The 20,990-nt window shown below is 47.8% G+C and overlaps 1 protein-coding gene across 1 annotated transcript in view; it reads left to right on the plus strand.

Moving 5' to 3' along the window:
• AGBL4 (AGBL carboxypeptidase 4) overlaps window positions 1-20,990 on the plus strand; it is an 867,059-nt gene that overhangs the window by 776,595 nt on the left and 69,474 nt on the right. Inside the window, 1 exon segment of the mRNA XM_056815178.1 lies at window positions 18,400-18,489. Within this exon segment, the coding sequence (XP_056671156.1) occupies window positions 18,400-18,489 (90 nt within the window).

The following is a 20,990-nucleotide window of genomic DNA, read 5'->3' on the forward strand; positions in this document are numbered from 1 at the left end:
TCAACTTAAAAGAAAAAACAAACAAACCTTACTTTGTTCAAATCTGGCCTCAGACACTTCCTAGCTGTGTGACCCTGGCCAAGTCACTTAACCCCCATTGCCTAACCCTTACTGCTATTCTGCCTTGGAACCAATACACAGTATTGATTCTAAGATGGAAGGTAAAGGTTTTTTAAAATAAAAAATTAGTAAAAACTCTTACTTTCTGTATTAGTATCAATTCTAAGACAGAAGAACAGCAATGGCTAAACAATTAGAGTTAAGTGACTTGCTCACAGTCACACCACTTGGAAGTGTTTGAGGCCAGATGTGAACCCAGGTCCTCCCAACTCCAGGCCTGGTGCTCTCTCCAGTATACTACCTAGCTGTGCTTGTCTTAACTTTGCAGCAATTCATATAAGTCTTTCTAGGTTTTTCTGAAAGCATCCTGCTTGTCATTTCTCATAGCATAATAGTATTCTATCACAATCGTATGCCACTACTTTCCCCAACTGATGGGCATCCTTTCTATTTCCAATTTTTGCTACCACAAAAAGATCTGCTATAAATCTTTCCGTACATGTGGGTCCTCACTTTTCTTCGATCTTCGAACAGCACTATAATTTTTTTCACATTCGTGATAATTGTGTATTTCTCTCCATCCTATTCCCCCAATTATCATATTCTCTTTTTCCTTTCATCTGTCTTTCATCAAAAGTATTTTGCTTCTGATCACTATTTCCCCCAATCTTCCCTCCTTTCTATCCTCCTCTCCTTCTCTTATCTTCTTCCCCTCCTACTTTCCTATAGGGTACGATTAGTTTCTATACCCATCTGAGTGTGTATATGATTCCTTTTTTTAAATCAATTCCAACGAAACATTCCCCCTCCCCACCTCTTCCATCATACCTTCTTCTGTAAAAATTCCTTTTTGCTTTTTATGGAAGATAATTTACTCCCACTCTACCTCTCCTTCCCCTTTCTCCCAGTACATTTCTCTTTTTCATCCCTTAATTTTATTTTTTTACGATATCATCCCATCATATTCAGCTCACATTCATTCCCTCTGTCTAAGTATACTCTTTCTAACTTTCTTAATAATGATAAAGCTCTTAGGAATTACAACTATTATATCCCTGGGTAAGAATGTATACATTTCTTATTCAATCCCTCATGATTTCTTTTTTCTGTTTACCTTTTTTATGCTTCTCTTGAGTCTTATATTTGAAAGTCAATTTTTTTAATATTCTGCTCTCACCTTTTCTTCAGGAATACTTGAAAGTTCTCTATTGCACAAAATGTCCATTTTTTTCCTCCAAAAAGTTATACTTAGTTTTGCTGTGTAGGTGATCCTTGGTTGCAATCCTAGCTCCTTTGCCCTTTGGAAGAGCATATTCCAAGTCCTCTGATCCTTTGAAATAGAAGCTGCTAAATCTCATGTTATCCTGACAATGGCTGCATAATATTTGCGTTGTTTCTTTTTGAACTGCTTGCAATATTTTCTCCTTGACCTAGGATATCTGGAATTTGCTATACTATTCCTAAGAGTTTTCATTTACGGTTTTTTTTTCAGGAGGTGATCAGTGGATTCTTTCAATTTCTATTTTATCCTCTGTTCTAGAACATCAGGGCAGTTTTCCTGATAATATCTTGAAAGATGACCTCTGGACTCTTTCCTTATCATGGTTTTCAGGTAGTCCAAAAATTCTTAAATTATTTTTTTACAGTCTCTTTTCCAGGTCAGTTGTTTTCCCAGGGAAACAATTCACCTTTTCTTCTATTTTTTTTCATTCTTTCAATCTTGCTTTATTGTTTCTTAACGTCTCATAGAATCATTAACTACTACCTACCCAATTTTAATTTTTAAGGAATTATTTTCTTCAGTGAACTTTTGCACATCCATTTCTATTTGGCCAATTCCACTTTTTAAAGAGTTCTTTCCTTCAGGCCTGTGTCTAGTCTGTGAGCAACCATAAGCACTCTTTCCCTCCCAGGAACTGATAGAATCCTCACTCTCACTTGGCTACAAGCTCTGGTGTGCTAGTTCTCAAAGAGGGTGACTCAGATCTGTCTATGCATGACGCAATACAGTCCTGCATCTGGAGTCTGCAAAAGAGTCCCCTGTAATCTTCTGACCACTTATCTGATCCCATTACCTTCTGTGGGCTGAGAGCTCTGGAAGCAGATGCTGCTGATTCAGTTGCCCCCAAGAGTTGTGCTGGTTTGCTAAGATGGGACCTTCTCTGGTACCACCTTTTCTTGACTGTGCTCTACACCCAGCCTGGGGTGACAGATCTTTTCTGCTGGACTCCTGACTTGGCTTGACATGGAAAATTATTCACCCCATCCTCTTGTGAATTCTGCTACTCTAGAATTATTTTTGAGGCATGATTTTGAAGTTGTTTGAAGGAGAATTGGGGCAAGTCCCTGCCTTTTCTCTGCCATCTTGACTCCTGTAACAGTTAAAAGAGTGGTTGTCATAAACTGTGACCGTGAAAATATGGTTTCAAGGCTTGGAATTGCCAAAACTGTAAAGATAATTTTTTGTGTCTTGATTTTATATTTAAAATAAAGTGGTTGCCATGGGGAAAATTTCCAAATATGAAATACCCAAGTCAGCTGGGTTTTATGGAGATTTTAATTAATATGAATAAAGGAATTAAAGAAAGGGAGAGAGACAGAGTAAGAGGAAAATAATGGGGAAAGGGCTAGGCCAGCCTAGGCCTAAGCCTTAAGAGAGAGAGAGATCAGCCAGTCTTTTATCAACTCACCACAAGATCCTTCCAAGCAAAATTCTAGTATTCAGAGAGACCCAACTATTCCAACTAGTTTGAGCTCCAATTCAGCTTTGGCAAGCTCCTTCAGAGGCCTTTTTGACCTCCTTTTAAAGAGAATTTTCTCCTATGTCACCTCCCCTAAGTTCTCACATCTACCAATCACAGTAGACGTTTTCACAGGACTGACCATTCTTAATTCACATCTTCTTTAGTTCTCAACTTCTCTGGGTAGATCAAAACTTCTGAGTAAGTTCATACCTCTTTGCCCCTTGCAAGTTTTCAAGTTGCCTGACCTTTAGTGGTTAATTTGACCTTCATAGGTACTTAGCACCTTTCTGTATTAGATCTAAAAATAGACTTAGCTTAAGGGCTTTTGCCTCACTATAAGTATGAGTTAAGTACTTTTCATTGTTCAGTAAGGAGTTCACAACTTCATCTTCCCCTAAAGTATGCTTAAGTATGGGTGGAGTAATGTTAGAGTTCTCACATTCCTGATCAAGTACCTTCATTGTTTAAAATGGGGAATGGTCTTAACCAAATGTTCTAAGGTAGAGTCTGAGAATTTGTATCATTCACAAGTCTGAGAAATTTTAAGATTCACACTCCATACCTCTAGGATGGAACATTCAAAGCCTGAGGGGTCCTTCCAAACCTAGTGGATAGCCTGAGTAAAAGCAAAAAGGGCAGAGATAGATTATCATGTAGGAAGTTTTCATATGCCAGTTCTTCTGGAACAGAAAATGCATGTAAGGGAGTCATTTTGAAACAAAACTCCCAGCTCTGGCATTCCCTTTTCTAAGATTCCTTCCAGCTCTGGCATTCCCTATTCTATGCTCTAAAGTCCTTGGTGGCTCTAAGCCAAGCTGGGAGGTCTCTGCTTCCTGGGCTGTTGGGAGACGAGTCTGAGTCTCTGTATTTGTGCTCATCTCCTTGCACTGGAGCATTTGGGTCTTGTGAAAGCATCCTTGCTGGAAATAGCCTGGGTTTGGAGGTGGGCAGGGGCTTGGGGGACCCACGTTTCTCCAGGCTTCTTTCCCCTTCCCAGAATTCAGGGAAGTAGAACATATTTGCATGAAATTGGAGCCTGAAAACATCAGCTACCCATTACTGCTAATTGTTGTGTTCATGATGAGAGCCTGGTAGTGTTTCCCAGCTTCAGTTCTGCAAAAGGAAACAAGAAAAGGTCATTTCCCAGGACAGGATACCTGTTCGCTAGGGCTGCGTGTGGTGTGTGCATGGGAGGGCATGTGTATGTGTGTGTGTGCGTGTGTGTGTGTGCGTGTGTGTGTGTGTGTGTGTGTGTGTGTGTGTGTGTGTGTGTGTGTTGGGGGAGAAGGGGAGTGGGAAAAGCTTCTAGTGTGAGTGTTCTAACTTGAGTCTGCCAACTGGTATTCTGTGCCATGTGGAGAAAATGACTCCCCACTCCTGGGCCTCAGTTTCCTTCTTTGTAAGTTGGGGACCCTAATCAAATGGGGGAGGTGTGTCTAAGGCAGCAAAGTGAATCTGGAGGTCCCTTGTGTTCTTGGAGACTTTGGCCAATGTGTGGCCCCTCTTGAGGCTTCATTTTTTCTGGACCACATCAATATGAGAATTGGAAGTTCTCTAAATGGAATCCCTTCTACCACTCAGAACCCTCCAGTGACGGTGAGCTCACTACCTCCTAAGGTATTCTTTTTCACTTAGGGATGGCTCTGATGGTGAGAAAGGCTTTTTTTCACCCCAAGCCCCCACTTGCTTCTTTGCTCCCTCCCTTCCCCTGCCACACACACACCATCCTGATCCGCTCCTTTGGGTCTCTAAATGAGAGCCCCCTAAAGTACTCCCATTTCTTCACTGGTCACTAAGAATCAAAGTCTCTGGATGCGTCTATGGGCCCTTCAGTGCTTTGAGATCCAGGGAAAGTCATTGGGCCTCTGTTTCTCCCTCCGTAGAGGGCCGGGAGATGGGCCAGCGCTCAGAGGGGGCAGACGGGACTTTCTCAAACCATTGGCTCCAGGTGCCAGGCGGGAGGGATGGGGCTGGGGGAGGCCAGGCCCAACCATGGAAGGGCAGCGATCCCAGGCCACTGCTCAGACCTGGTGCCCTCCGTCCCACATCCTAGAGGCCTGTGTTTGTAAAGGGAATCAAGACTCAGAGAGAGACAGGCACTGCGTGAGGTTCTGAACGGGTTATAATGACAGCAGCCAGTGCCACCGAGAACTTTTATCCCCATTTGACAGAGGAGGAAATGGAGGTGGACAGACAGACAGGAAGTGACTTGTTCAGGGTCACCCATCCAGAAAGCATCTGACTTGAGGAGCTCTCCGAGAGCCATGCTGCTGTGAGAAAGGATTTTGTCAGCCATTGTCAGAATAATTCTTATAGGCTGAAAGCTACATGAGAGGGTGGTACCTGGGGCCATAGGGTGCCCCCAGCCAAGGCTTCTAGATGCCAACGACCCAGGACAATGGGGAGAAGACCATAGAATCCTGAGTCTCAGAAGCCAGCCTTGGCTCCCTTCCTGAATTCTACAAATGAGCAAATGGAGATCCTCCAAGGGAAAGGGACTTGGGCAAGGTCACACAGCCAGGAAGTCACATATCCAGGATTTGAACCCAGCTATTCTGACCCCAGAGTCAGGAAGCCCCAGAGTCAAATCTGGTTTCTGATGCATCCAAGATGGCCTGCCCTCTCAGAGCCCCCAGGCAGGACCCCAGGACTATAAGTTAGAGGAGAAATGGCGATCTGCAGGAGGGAAGAAGAGCGGTTCCCCCAGAGCTCCTGATTCCGTGAAATCACAAATGCATGGAAGTTGTAGAGCTGGACAATGATAGGCCATCCGGGAGGAGAGTCGAGACTGGCCTGGCCTGGCCTCAGCTTCTTTCCTGGGGAGAAGTTTTCCAGAATTCTGTTCACTCCCCATCAAGGTGTCTCTTCATCAGGGTCCAGCAGCCGGAGCCGGAGCCCTTGGAGAATGGTCGGGCAGGAAGCATCCAAGCCCTAGAGAAATGGTCCTGTGCTGGGCCCTGGTGCCACCACTGCTAGGCAGGGGCTTCTCTTGGCACCCCACTCTAGAAGCACCCCTCAAAGAAACACAACAGAACAGAGACCTTTGAGGGTCTCCATAGGCTGCCCCTGGGGGCTCCCCAGCCTCAGCAACTCTCCATGCCATGGCTGTGCTTTTCTCCTGCATCCGCATCAGTGTGGGAGGCAGTGTGGTGTGGGAGGTCACCTCTGGGCTCGCCACCTTGGCCAACTGCTTTGTCCTCCACTTCTAATGCTACGATCTTAGGACTCTTGGTCCAGGCTCCGCTCGGGGCTGGGGCCGCCAACATCTGGGAGCTTCCCTCCATGGCTGGCATTCCCAGGAAAAAAGGCCTTCTGTCTTAAAATCTATCTATTGGTTCTAAGGCAGAAGAGCAGTAAAGGCTAGCCAATGAGGTCACCTCGCTAGGAAGTGTCTCAGTCCAGCCACATTTTCTACCTATCAAGGGAAAAACTTCTTCTGACCCCGATGGAACAGGGAAGCAGCTCTGCTGAGCATCCCCAGTGTAAAGGTAAATTTAGGGTTGTGACTGAATATAAATTTAATTGGTTGCCAGGGAAAATCCCAAATAAAATACCCAAGTCAGTTTGGAAATTTTATGGTGGTTTAATTAATATAGAGGGAAGGAATTAAGAAGAAGAGAGAGGGAAAGGGTATAGGATTTCTCGGGCCTAGCCTGTGCCAGGGGGAAGTTTCAAAGACCTCCGCCACGAGGTCTTTTCAGAAGATTAGAGGCTTCCTAACAGGATAGTGTTTTGGAAGGTAAAGGAGATAGGAATCAGCCTAAACTCGGAGAGAGCTCAGAGAAGACGCCTCACCTGAAGTAGTTTACTAAGCTTCCCCCAGTATTGTATCAAGGACACTCACCGCCAAACCCGGACAATAGTTGCCGCCATGCCAAGATGCCAAGACACTCGGCATGCTGCCGCCAGCCACCTCTCCGTGCAAAGAGGCCGGAGAGAGGAAGTGACACCAAATATATAGGCCATTTTTACATCACTTTCCTGCATCTCACATGTACCAATGGTAGCTTAAGCTTGACTTAGGCCAGCCCAGGGGTCTGTCAGTTGTTTCTGATATGTCATTTGCTAGCACATGTCTGTCATAGGCCATCCTCAATACTTAATTCTTAAGTAGGGGTGTAGACATTCCTGTTTTGTTAGACTAAGCAGGGTGGAGTAAATCTAAAATTCACACCAGGCTCCTGGTGCTCCCTCTGCCCAAGGGCAGCCTTTGTCCACCGCAGACTCATCCCCATCCATCGCTGCCGTGTAGGAAATAGGAGCAATGAAGGAGCCACACTCATGCCTGGTTTCCGCTCCAATGGATTTAACTGACATGATAGAGCTGATCTATTTGCAGGCCTGGAAATTGTACCAAGCATTAATTAGGAGCCGAGGGCTGGGAACACGGGAAATGATTTTATGTTTCAATTAAATTTGTTCTCATTTTCTGACAGGATGAAAGTTCACCTTTCGCTCTTGGATTCTGAATTCATTGTCCCAGTATCCTTTGGGGGAGGGATGGGTCCGGGCCAACTTCCCAGGGAAAGTCAATTCTGGCTCTGACCCGTCGGATTAGACCAGGCCCACGGAGAAAGGCTGGGCGAGTCCTTGTCTACCTCTCACAATCTGTGCTTGGGATTTGCACCTTTTGGAGTCCAACACAGATGTCCTAACATTGGATCCCAGAACATCTAGTTTCCATATCCAGTCACTTGATTCTCTCAACAAACATCCTGATTTCTAGTGGTACTTGACACTGTCCACTAAAACCACCTGTTTGTGATTTATCTGACTATCTTCCCGACTGAGGGGTCCTTAAGGGCAGCCTTCTTTCACCCCCCCAGACTGTGAGGTCCCTGAGGGCAGGTTTCTGCTGTCAGTCCTCTCTGTCTCCCTCACTCAGACTGGATTCCCCGAGCACAAGTGGGGAGATGTATGTGATGCTGCATCTCTCCTACGAATCTGTGCTGTAATTATTTACGTTGCCCTTTTCTGTTAGCCTGTGAGCTCCTTCGGGGCTGAGGCTCACGACTACCTCCGTCTGTACCCTCTGTAACCGCGAGCACGCCAGATGTCAACAAGTGCGTGTCCAAATTCAGTTTCTTAACATTTCCAGGATGGAGAATTTAGTCGAAGGTTGCACAAATGCATCACCTGGCAAAATTCTTCCCCTGGTTCTGGCTGGTCTCCACATCTTCCCACTGTCACTCCTCTGTAGCTCAGCCATGGTAGAATAATAAAGATTTCTCAGCCTCTGAATGAAAATGACTGCTTGCAAATCAGGCCTTGAGCATTACAGAGAAGGATGCTCAGAGAAGATGGGAAAGGACCAGGGTCACAAGGGGCTGAATAGCAGGGTCCTGGGACTGACCCCCTCAGGGATAAGGAGTCATGGGAGGAAAGACCACCACCCCAAGCCCAGGGGGGGAATGAGGGAGGACACCCTGGGCCTGGTCTTCCCTTGGGATCAACATTGGCCAGAGTGGCCTGTTCTCATTCAGATGAGCCCAACCACAAATCATGAGAAGAGTTACCTTCCCAGTGACGCAGCGTTGGCAAACTGCTTTCTCATTAAATGAAGTAGAGAGTACAGATATGATTTTATGCAAACATGGAAACTGAGACACAGAAATAGGAATTGATTTATCCATGGTCACACATCTGGGAAATTTTCAAATCGAGCTGAGAATTCAGATCTCCTGACTCCAGCCCTGATCCATCGTCCTGTTAATGGGAGCTGACCATATGAACTCTCCCTGATCCTTCTCCCAAATATCTGAATCTCTTTGTCTCTGTCTCTCTGTCTCTGTCTCCCTCTCATTCTCTCCTTCCCTCCCTTCCTCCCACTCTTTCTGTCTCTGTCTTGGTCTGTCTATCTGTCTTATTCTCTCCCTCTCTTCCTCCTGCTCTCTCTGTCTCTGTCTCTCTGCCTCTGTCTCTCTCTGTCTCCCATTCTCTTCCTGCCTCCCTTCCTCTCTCTCTCTCTCTGTCTCTATCCCTCTCCCTCTCTCTCTCCCTCTCCTTCCCTCCCTCCCTCTCTCTCTCCCTCCCTCCCTCTCTCTCTCTCTGTCTCTCTGTCTCTCTGTCTCTGTCTCTCTCTCTGTCTCTCTCTCTCTCCTTCTCCCTCTCTCTCTCTCTCCTTCCCTCTCTCTCTGTCTCTCTCCCTCCCTCTCTCTGTCTCTCTCTCTCTCTGTCTCTCTCTCTCTCTGTCTCTCCCTCTCTCTGTCTCTCCCTCTCTCTCTCTCCTTCTCCCTCTCTTTCTCTCTCCCTCTCTCTCTGTCTTTCTCTCTCTCTGTCTTTCTCCAAGGATTGGTGGGCTTTCCCATCCATTCCAGCCATGGACAGGCTGTGGTCAGCACCATTGGAGGGAACTTCTATGTCATTGGCATCTTAGATCCCTGTGAAGAGGATTTCCCCAGGAAAGGTGATCCAGAGCACATAGAAGTCCCATTATAAGCAAGGATGTGGAGGCAGAAACATCACGATGGACTCTGGAGACCTACTCAGCTTGCCTCACAGAATTATGTTTAGGAACATTTGTTCTGAAAAAGACCTTGGGTTTTAGTGGACTGCAAACTCCATATGATTCAGTAATGCAATATGAAGATTGTGAAGAGGCTTCGAATGCCATATTTGTAAGATCTTTATTTGTAAGAGAGAGGAGGAGCCCTCCAACTTTTATACCAAGATCTTAGAATGGCAGGAGTGGAGAAGATTTCAGAGGCCATCTAGTCCAATTCCTTCATTAATACAAGAGAGGAAACAGTGACTTGCCTAAGGTCACACACAGGCAGTAAGTGGCCGGTGGGATTCGGATCAGGAGCTCTTCTGTAACTTAGGAGTCTTAATTAGTTGCCAGTTTGCACTGAGAGGTTGTGCCGTGCCCAGGGTCACAGAGCTTGGATATGTCAGAAATAGAATGTGAGTGGAGTGGATTGGAGACCTTCTCATTCTTCAGAAAGGGTAACTGAGGCCCCACAGGAGGCAAGGAACTTACTCTGATACACGTCAGCAGGAAGCAGCAGAATTAGGCTAAAACTCTTGATCCTTTTTTTCTCAAAACTTAAAATAAGCTACCTTCTGTGGCTCCCTCAAAAATGCTGGTTTAAAAAATCACCTTCACTCGACTTAATCGCTAAAGCCCGACAGCATTTCCTGGATTTAGATGAAGACGCCAGTGGGGATTTGAGATTAAAAGCAGGACTTTTATAGGAGGAAATGAAGTTCTCAATGGGGAAAAAAACTGCTCTTCACACAGAAATTCCACCTTTATCGGAAAAAGATGGGCTTTTGACTCTGGGCCCTGATGGTATCCATATCACTGCACTGAAGCAGCTGCCTTGGGCATCTCTCATCTGCCCACTCACTCTTCTCTTGGTTTTCAGAGGGGAACAGCTCAGCTGTGGCTTGTTTGTACCCATCACTGGGAGTGGTGTGCCCAGAAATGGGGCTTTTTCATTAACTGAAACTTGTCATAACTGGGCCCAGAATCAGAATTCTCGAATTTCAGAACTGTCGAGCCCAATGGACCAGTCATTCTTTACTTAAATAACTCTAGAGAACAGGAGTCTACCATTTTGGGAAAGTTGGGAAGCTTTTCTTGATGTCAACATGAATTGGCCTCTTGGTCTTTTTTGCCTATTGCTCCCCTTTAGGACAAGTCTAATCCCTCTTCCCTATGACATCCTTACATATACTAGAAGATAGTTCTCATGTCATTCTTCTCTCCTTTTCCCCCTCCCCTCCCCTGCCCTTCCTCTCTCTTTTCTTTCCCTTCCCCTCCCTTTCCCTTCCCCTCCCTTTCCCTTCCCCTCCCTTCCCCTCCCTTTCCCTTCCCCTCCCCTCCCCTTCCTTTTCCCTTCCCTCCCCTCCCCTCCCCTTCCCTCCCCTTTCCTCCCTCTCCCTTCCCTCCTTTTCCCTTCCCTTCCCTTCCCTCCCTTTCCCTTCCCTTCCCTTCCCTCCCCTCTCCCCTCCCCTCCCCTCCCCTCCCCTCCCCTTCCCTTCCCTTCTCCTCCCCTTCCCTTTTCTTTGCTTCTCTTCTCTTCTTTCCCTTTCCTTCCCTTCTCTTCTTTTTTCAGGAAAAATGCCCTTAAAATTTTTAATTTAACTTAATTTAATTTAAAATGCCCATGCCCTTTAACTCATGTGACAAATGGACGGCATCACCATCTGAAAGAATTTGAGCCCCCTCGAGGCAGGGACTGTTTCATTTTTGTCTCTGACACAACCTGGCATTTTAATAAACACTTGGTGATTGATTGGCAGACTGGTCTTGGCTGCCTTCCCCTCCCTGAGCCTCAGTTCACTCTTCTGTAAAATAGCAGGATAACACAGGCACTTTCAGGGCTTTGAGGAGAGAGCTTCTCAATCCCGGAAGTGATAAAGGAGTCAAGTCTTGCTATCCAGAGTGTAAAGGAGGAATCGGTGAGACACAGTGATCAGGGACCCAACATAAAGTTGTGCCTGGTGCCTTTGCTCCTGTGGGGTTCATAGAGGAATGTAGAGCCCACTGCCCAGCTGTGAGGAGCAAGCAGGGATGATATTTCCCACATACAAAGAGAGAGCTGAGGCCACCAACAGAGCAGGGCTGAGTGCCAGGTTACCTGGTTTTAAGCACCAGCCTGTGCTGCCAAATTGGGGGTTCAAGCAGTCATAGAACTAGAGCTGGGAAGAACCTTTCAAGTCGCTTAATCCAACCCTCTCACTTTATTTAGACCTACGCTGACTGTAAAAATCCCTAGGCTCTGGGTGGGTGAGGACACAATGAACTACTGGGGCGATTTGCCAGGAAATGCCTCCCACCCTGTGTGAATGAGCCCAAGTCTGTGAGGACCTGGTGCTGCCTGGGAGATGGATGTTATTATGATCATTACTGTTATTTTCATCTTGCTTTCCTCTCGTTCGATGGAGTTCAGATAGAAGCAGCCCTTCAGGAAGCTGGGGATACAGAGATGGGCACAAAGCACAGTCCCGGACAAACTCAAAGAGCTCATAATATAATGGGAGAGACATCTGGCAAATTCCAGATACATCCATCGATGATATATACGTATACATGGTATACACGCACTGTGTCAATGGAAAGGCAGTCACACAGAGGAGGCTCTTGCAATGGGGAGGAACTGGGAAAGACTCCTTGAAGAAGGCAGGATTTTAGCCAGGAAGCAGAGGGGAGGAGGGAGGATTTTCCAGCAAGGGGCACAGAGTCCAGAGATAGAGTACTGAATTCAAGGAAGTCCCAGGGGCCTGTGCGACTTGGTCAAAGAGTCCACAGAGAAAGCGGAGTTGCAGATATGGGGTAGATTTCCATCAATCCAAGGACTAATTTCCTGTTGATCCAATTTTAGAATAAATGCCTTTGGGGGGAAGATGGCAAGCATCCGCGTCCGGTGATCATCCTGTGGGAGTATTGTAGTTAGGACTCGGGGACCAGGCGCCCTCTCAGTTTGGGTCTTATCATCCACCTAGGAGAGTCCATGCTTCTTGAGGAGTTCAGAGGATAGAGAGAGGAGTGTGATCTGGGAGTTATCCAGAAGCCTTCCTTAAGGAGGTCAGATGCTGGTGGAGCCTTGAGGCTCAGCCAATCCACCAGCCAGAGGGGGAGCGTAGGACATTTCGAGAACAAAGAGGCAGCACGACCCTTGGCATACCAATAGAAAAGTGCCAGGTCATATCCAAGGGATGACAAAGACTTCAGTTTGCCTGGGGCCGAGTGCAAGACAGGCAATAATTGGCAGCTAAAATAGAATTCTAGATGGGGGCTATGCTGGGAGGGCTTTGAATGCAAACATTAATCCTGTAGGGAAGAGATGGGGAGCCATGGAAGGTGTTTGAGTTGCACCAAACCAGTCATCAGTGAAGAGATGTTCTTAATAGCTAGTGGCTTCTTTAACTTTAGGTATGTTGCCCTTGTCCACTTCCTTCTAGAGTCTCACCATGGTGCTCTCCATATCTAGACGGGCTTTCATGGGAAAGCAGATGGCTTGTTTATTGCCATTAACCGTAAGGCTGAACTCTCGTCTCATTACTCTGGAAGAAGTCCATTACGGCGGTACAGCCCACTGTTTCCTGGCTATGGTTTGCACATCCCTCCCGTGGGAGTGGATCCGCTTCCCCGTGCCCATCTCCGGCAGCCCTCCTTGATAACTGGCTGCCAACCTTGCCAGGCACTGCAGAGATGTTCAGAGTCCCTCAGGCAGCAGAGAACAAGCTCTTGGCTGGAGGTCTCTGGGCCATCTGCAAGTGCTGCCTACGGGAATCCGAGGAGTTGGAGACCGACTGTGGATGAGGAACATTTCCAAGGAGGTCAGCTCCATCCTGGGACAGCCACTCCAAGTCATCCAACAGGGGCGCTTTGGCTAGCTCAGTCTGAAAGGGTATTAGCAGGTGGGCAGGTCCTTTCAGTCTAGAGAAGCGATCAGATGATAGGAAGTATTTAAGCAACAGAGTAATGCTGAGAATGATCTCAGGCAAGTCATCTCCCTTCTACAGACCTTAGTTTCCCCATCTGTCAAATGGAAGGGCTTAGGTAGATGAGATAGACAGTGGGTAAAGCTCAGCTCTCCTGCATTCCGCAATCCCTCTTGGCTTAGATGTTCTGTTTTCTGTTCTAAGGTATATGATATGGGCTGTTTCTTCCTTCTCCATTCTGCTTAGTTTCTCTCTCTCCTTCCCTTCGTGTCTTCTTTCACTCCTTGTGGGCCCAAGAGCAAAAAAGGTCCACATTCAGTGGCAGTGGATGCCTTCCTCAAACTAAGCAGTCACTAACTAGCCTGCCCTGGCCATGAGAGTATTATTGGGAAATCCCAGCATCTACTGGTAGAGTCAGCATGGAGTGACGAAGGGATGCCAGTCTCTGAAAAGAGCTGTTCCTGGGCTTCTGCCTTCTTCCTTTCGCCCTTCTTCACAGTCTCAGCTCTGGAAGGGGCACCTGGGCTAATCTTGTCCGACCTACACCTCAATAGGCTTCCTTTGCTTGGAACCCCAACAAATGATCAACCAGCTTCTGCCTGGAGCAAGGGAAGGTCTTCCCACACTGGAAGAGCTTTACCAATACCTTTTCTGCTCCTGGTTTTGAGTTCTTCTGGGGCCAAGCAGGATACGGCCATTCTCTCTTCCATTGGAAGACTGCCATTATGTGTCTTCTTTTCTCCCAGTGAAACCCCCTCCCCCCAGATCCTTCAACTGATTCTCAAATGGCAGAGATCCAAAGACCTTTACCATCAACTTGGCCTTGAAGGGTAGAACAAGGAGCACCGGGGTGGGAGAAGGAATTCAATGGAGGGAGACTGAGGCTTCCAATCAAGAAAGACTTCCTGACCAGTGGAGCTGTCTAGCAATGGAACAGGCCAACTCCGAAAGCAAGCTTCTCTCTGGGACCCCAACATCCCTGAACACCTTCAAGCAAAGGCTGGTCAGCCCCACTGTCCCAAGGCCTGTAGAGGGGATTCTTTGGCTGAGAAGAATGTTGTTCGAGGCACCCTCTGAGATCTGTTCCAGGACTGAGATTCTGGGATTCCCTTAAAAGTGACTTTCCAGCTTCTTCTTTTAATGTAACCCCCCAAATCCCTGAATCTGAGTGGCACAGGAAGGTGGGGTCTTTGAGGTCCTCCAGCCTCATTTCCCCATTCTGCAGAGAAGGAGATAAAAGCTTAGGGAAGGGAAGGGACACCCTCCTACCCAGGTCAAACTGAGGTGCTGTTTGGGGCTCACTCCCTCCACCAGAAGGACCCTGGTGCCTCCCTTGGGGATGATGAAGCTTGGAAGTGGAGGATGGGGTGCCACGAGTACCCATCTCGCACCCCTTCAGAATTATTTGTCCTCGGAAAGCCCCGAGCTCAGCAGAAGCTCCGAATCTCGTCTGCCGGCCGGTGATTAGAATGCTTTTTATGGGCTGCTAAATGACAAACCAATTTGTTACCTGCCTACATAAACATTCACTTGCATTAGCCCCAGAATGCTTCATTTTTATTAGCCCAAGCGTTATCGTTTTATGAAGACACAAGGGCTGCATAAAATTAGGGTGCACACGGAAGGCGCAATCTACATTTCCCTCTGTCAGCACAAGTATTCCAGAGCCAAATCATTTGGGCATGAGGGCAGCCAATGGGCACACTCACAAGGGCAGTGCCCTAGTGATGGCACCCATAGCTTGCCAGCTGCCACGTTGGGCAAAGAGAGCAGCTCTCAGGAAGGCCAGTAATTGTGACTGCCCAGGGAGTGAACCAGCTGTTTTGGGGAGGTTTAGGGAATATCACAGATGGGGGGAAGGTGGGGGTCTAAAGTCTGAGTCATCGCGCAAGGTCCGTCCCAAGGAAGCCTGAGCCAGGAGGTCAGACGATGTTGACTTCAACGAAGATCTCATGGGAGGAAGCCTCTTTGTCCATCCACAATCTCTTGTCCTGCGCAGTCTTTAGTCTGTGTGTATGTGCATGTGTCCATACGTATTTGTTTTTCAGTCATTTCAATCTTGTCCAGCTTTTTGTGACCCTATTCAGGATTTTCTTGGCAGAGATACAGGAGTGGTTTTGCCATTTCCTTCTCTGGCTACTACATTTTACAGATGAGGAAACTGAAGCAAAGAGAGTTAAGTGACTTGTTCAGAGCCACATAGCTAGTAAGTGTCTGAGGGTGGATTTGAATTCAGGTCTTCCTGACTCCAGGTCTATGAGCTGCCCTGAACATCTGTATATACATGCTTATATGTGTATCTACGTAGATATATCCACATATGCATGAAGATGTATAAGCCCTCTCCAAATTATGGAAGAGGATTGAAAGACATCTGAGAACACAGGATTGGGAATGTCAGAGTTTAGGGAGACCTTAGGACTTAAAACACAACATGTCAGAGCGGGAGAGAGCCATCAAACACAACTTCAGAGCTGGTAGAGACATCTTTTGATCCCCAAATCTCTGAGTTTAGAGATCTTGGAACACAGAACACATCATGTCAAATCTCCGAGCTTAGAGATCTTGGAACACAGAACACATCATGTCAGCCAGGGAGGACCTCAGGGCATGGAAAACTGGTAACTTCTGAGATGGGAGGGACCTAAGATAATAGGGTGTCAGAGGTAAGAATTAACTTAAGTAGCACTTACTCTGTATCTACTAACTCTCACTTGCATAGATGAATCTACTACACACCTGAGAGTTCAGTGGGTAGTACTAAGGGGTTGGGATTGTTTGTCTAATAGCTCATGAGCCCCCATCAGTATACTTCCCCCTTACCCAAGATGGCTGTTTAGTGAGCCAGAATTAAATGGCTTTTTAAAAGGAGTATTTACAAAGATGGTCCAGTAAGAATAATTGGTACCAAAAAATTCCCAGATGTTTGACACTCTCTCATAAGTATATATATAATCCAGAGAGAAAATAAGTTTAAGCCAAGAAAGCATGTGCAACAAAGGGAAAACTCATAGCTCCTGTTTTCCCTTAGGCAGAGTGAATGTATCTTCTTTATTGGGTTCTTTGTAGAGCTTTCAACTGGTGTCCAGTCTGTCTTTGGTTCTGGATGCATGACTGTCAGTTGTTCCAATGACAGACAAGGTTATCAATGGAAAAATGGGAAATCTTCTGGAGCTCTGAAGTTCATTAGGTCTTTCTTCATGAGGTCAATGGGGAAGGATGCAAAAGAAGATCAAAGCCAAAGGGCTCTTCCCCTTCCCCCAGAGCAACCTCTCAGAGGGTTTGGAAAATACTTTTCTCATTTGCCACTGCTGTTTTATGGAAGTCACAGGGCACGTGACCAGATTTCCTGCCCTAACCTGGAGACCCCTCTTCTGTACTATCATTCTAGTTTATCCAGTGACACATTAGAGGCATCAAAGCTGATCAAAACCTTTTCACACTTGGTTGCAATGCTTGATAGGTTTCATCAAATTGAGACACATTCCATGGTTATGGTAACTGGGACTAGAATTTTATTGTTTAATTTAGGTCGTATGGGGTGATTTGATGGATTCTGTGGATAATGGTGCCACCAATGGGAGGAGGAGCCAAAAGGCAATAATAATATCTGACATTTATAGAAGATTTGCAAAGCATTTTAAATATTATTTATTGCATTTGTTTACAACAACTCTATAAGGCATAATTGAGAAACTGAGGCCAAGAATGATAGGTCATTTGCCCAGCATCAGCCAGCTGGTACCTATAGTGGGTATCAAACTCAGGTCTTTCTGACCTCCACTCCAATCCTCTATCTACTTGACCACTTCACTAATTTTATCTGGAGAAGACAAGGGATGATTTGGGGGTGGCCTGTTGTGGTAGGACGTTTCCTGGCGATCTCACTTTGAATTCCTGCTCTGGTAATGAGCGCCTCATCATCTCCCTGTTCTGGTCCCAGCTATAAAAAGAGGAACTTAGACTAGATCATCTTTGAATCTCTCCTACTTTGAAATCCTAGGAGAGACAGATGTGGGATCTGGTGGTGTGCCAAGAAGGAAGTATGAATTCCCCAAATCTGTAAGATTGGGTGAGTGGAGTGGGGGAGCCAGGAACAAGGGAGCATGAAGGAATGGATGGAGGGAGGGCTCTCACCTCGTGGCAGCTCCCTATTACCTCTAGGATGAAATAATATTGAAACATCTTGGCAATCTGGTCCTTTCCAATTTTCCAAGTTTGTTCCACCTGATTTCTGTCTATACTCCTACCTAGACTAGTGCTAGCGAACCTTTTAGAAACTGCGTGCCCAAACTGCACCCTTGAGGCATGTGAGCCTGCTCCTTACCCCAGACATGGGAGGGAGGGAGGAAGGGTGGGCTCCCATTGGGCTGCTGGGCAGAGGGGCAGGTGATGGGAGAAACGTCCTCAGGTGTATGGAGAGGGAGAAGGCACCAGTCCTCTCCCACATGCGTGGACCTAGACATTCTGGCCTCCTTAAAGTTCCTCTCCATTTCCCATCTCCATGTTTTTGTATTGGCTGTGCCTCACCCCCTCGCCTTCTCTTAGATTCCCTGGCTTCTTTGGAGGCTCGGCTTAGGCACTGTGACCTACTTCTGTTGGTGCCCTCCACTTTCAGGAGGGTCTGTATGCGCCTCTGTATTCCAGGTCACCTTCTCCATGGAGTCAAAGCTTCCTGAGAGCAGGAGCTTTTTTTGGTTTTATCCCAAGCTTCCAGCACAGTGCCTGGCACCGGGGAGCTGCTTAATAAGCACTTGCTAAGGGACTGACTAAGTTCCAAAGAAGTTGGTTTGGGTCTTGTCGGAGAAGGCAGGAACCCCGGCTTATTTCTCTGTCTGTGTCCCCAAGAGCAGGGCACACAGTCAGTGTTCAGCATCTATGGAGCCGCTTCCTCTGTGCTTAACTGAATGAAATGAATTGGGAAAGGAATAAACATTTATGTAGCACCTACTGTATGCCAGGTCCATGCCAAGTACGGTGCTCTGTGCTATAGACAAGATAACTGGGGCAGACAGAAGTTCAATGACTTGCCCAAAGTGTCTGGGGCTGAATTTGAACTCAGGACTTCTAGACCCAGAGCTCAATCCGCAGCACTGTGTGTTGGTCTGGGTATTTCTCAAAAGATCCCACGTGCCTTCTGAGCCACCATTCGGCGTATCCCCCTGCCCTACCCGGCTGACGCCTCTCTTCTTTCCTTTCGCAGACAACCTCAAGGAAGGCTCTGAGCAGAAGGTGGTTTTCATTACAGGCCGAATTCACCCCGGGGAGACTCCTTCCTCCTTTGTGTGCCAGGGTGAGTGTCCCAGAGCCCCGCGCATGCGTGCGCCCTTCCTTCCGGTCCCCTCCCCCTCTGGGCGTGTCCTGAGCCTCCTCCGCCTGCGTGGCCTCAGACTGAATGTTCAAAGGGAAGGACTGCGGAGGGCATCGAGTGATCATCAGCACTGCCCTCTCTCCTACAGACTCCTCGAGGGAGGGCTCTTTCCGATGATGGGGAGCTCACTACCTGTCCAGGCAGCCTCTTCAGTGGGATGTCTGACAGTTAGAAACTTCTCTGCCTCCTGTAACCTCCCCCTGTAGATTCTGCCTGCTCTGGGGCCAAGCAGGCGGCTCTAATCCTTCCCCGACAGACAGCCCTTCGGGGCCTTGAAGACGGCCCTCGTGCCAAATCCTGCAGGCCTTCTGGGGCGCCCCAGGAGTGCAGGAGATGTGCGTCTGCCCAGAGGCTGGCTGGCTCGAGTCCCGCCACCCCGGGGCCCCCCCCAGCCACGCTTCTATTCGAGGCCACCCCGTCGGTTCTCCAGAGGATCCCCAAGAGCCGCACGGCCTGGCATTCACTGAGGTCGTGGGGCTGGTCCTCAAGCAGACGCTGACCGCCCACTCTGCAGCGATATTCTAATCAGGGCTAGAGGCTGGGGCAGGGATTTGATTACCCCCCCCCCCCATCCCTTCTGACTCCCATTCCAGTTTAAAAATCAAGCCCCACACTCGCTCTGCCCAGCTATTTTCTCTTTTTCGGAGGAATAATGTCGCAGGAAATGTCTCAGGGCCCAGCGGCCTCCTCTCTCCAATTTCACAGCTCATTTGCTGTGTGACCTCTGGCAAGACACTTAAGGTCTCTGAGCATCAGGCCCTTCATCTGCCGCCATCAGCTCCCTCCGTGGACGGGTTGTCGCAGAACACGGAATTAGGAGCGATGAGCCTTCCGGTTCAGAGGCTGAATAGAATGCAGAGCTGCCAGGAAACTTGGAGGTCATACGAGCCAAAGCCTTCATTCAAGAGACGTAACGGCTCCCAGAGGGGAAATGACTTCTGTAAGGCCACACAGGTAGGGCAGGATTGGAGCCCAAAGATTCTTTGGGAAGAAGAGTGTGAGGAAGAGCTTCCTGGTCGTGAGAGCTGTCTGAAGGGGAATGGACAGACTGCCTCTGGAAGTAGTGAGTGCCCCATCACTGGAGGTCTCTGAGCAGATGGCTCCTTATCATCCACATTATAGAAGGGATTCCAGGCCTGGCTGAGAGTAGATTTGATGGCCTCCATGTTTAATGCCAGCACTAAGGCTCAAGGATGAGTTGGAGAAGGAAATGGCAAACCACTCCAGAATCTTTGCCAAGAAAACCCCAAATGGAGTCACAAAGAGTCAGACCAGGCTGAACAACAGCTCTTGTTTGTGTTCCATGGATGGATGGACAGATGGACGGATGGACGGATGGATGGACAGATGGATGGATGGACCGATGGATGGATGGATGGATGGATGAATAAATGGATGAAGCAGTTTTTCCAAAAGTGGAAGTAGAGAACAGTGAAGGTGGGAAGACAGTGACTCCCTTTACCAAGAGTGTCAAGGAAGGGCTGATGCCAGGAGGTGAGTCACTGCCAGCTGCTCTTCAAGAAGGCGAAGGTGGCTTATGGTGTGGAGTTGGAACTGGGAACAGGATCAGGGGAAACAATGCCAATGACTTGGAGACTGGACTAGCTCTAGGGTCTGGTCCCAGGCATTCCTTCAGGGTGAGCTTCTTGGAGCATCTCAGACCACAACTGTGGTACCTCAAGTCTCCTTTAACTCTGGCATGCTGTGTTCTAGGATTCCTTCAAGCTCCAGAATTCTGTTTCGTGTTTTGGGTTCCCTCTTAGCTCAAACACTGTTCTAATGCCCCGTCTAGCTGTATGAAAGCCCCCTCTAAGCTCTGGCATTCCGCGTCATAAGAGCCCTCTCTTCCCTGGCATTCCCTGGCCCATGTTCCAAGGGCCCTCCTAGTTGTGACATTCTCTTCTCCACCTTCTAGGATGCCCAGACCCATGGTTGGGGACAGGGAGAATTCAAGCTCTTCCCACCAGCCAGTGTAAGGGATCGCCCATTTTTCTATGGAGTCCCCTTTGGAGCCTCACAACCAGTCTCCAAACTCTAGGAAGCATGAAGGCATCTTCCAATGCGCCCATGCTGGATCAGGAATCCCCCCAAAGTGGCAGCCAGTCTCTGCCTGGAGGTCTTCCTAGAGGGGAGCTCCCTCGTGCTGGAAGCAACCCAGGCCACTTGGGTCTCATTCTTAAGTGGTTTTCCCCAGCCCCCAGCCTAAATTTGCCCCTTCCTTACACCAACCTCCACCCTCTGGGGCCCAAGCGGAAAAGCCTCATTTTCTTCCCTGAGACGGTCATTCGCTTCACTCGCTGGCTAAACACCCAAGAATCCATTGGCCCAGATGGACCAGAATTCATTTATCTCGTCTGAGCTTGTGAGGGCGATTTGTGGCAGGGACAGGAGTCAGACCCGGGTCTTCAGCCTCTCCAGCCAGC

This window comes from Monodelphis domestica, chromosome 2 (genome assembly GCF_027887165.1).
Source record: "Monodelphis domestica isolate mMonDom1 chromosome 2, mMonDom1.pri, whole genome shotgun sequence".
Classification (NCBI taxonomy): Eukaryota; Metazoa; Chordata; class Mammalia; order Didelphimorphia; family Didelphidae; genus Monodelphis; species Monodelphis domestica.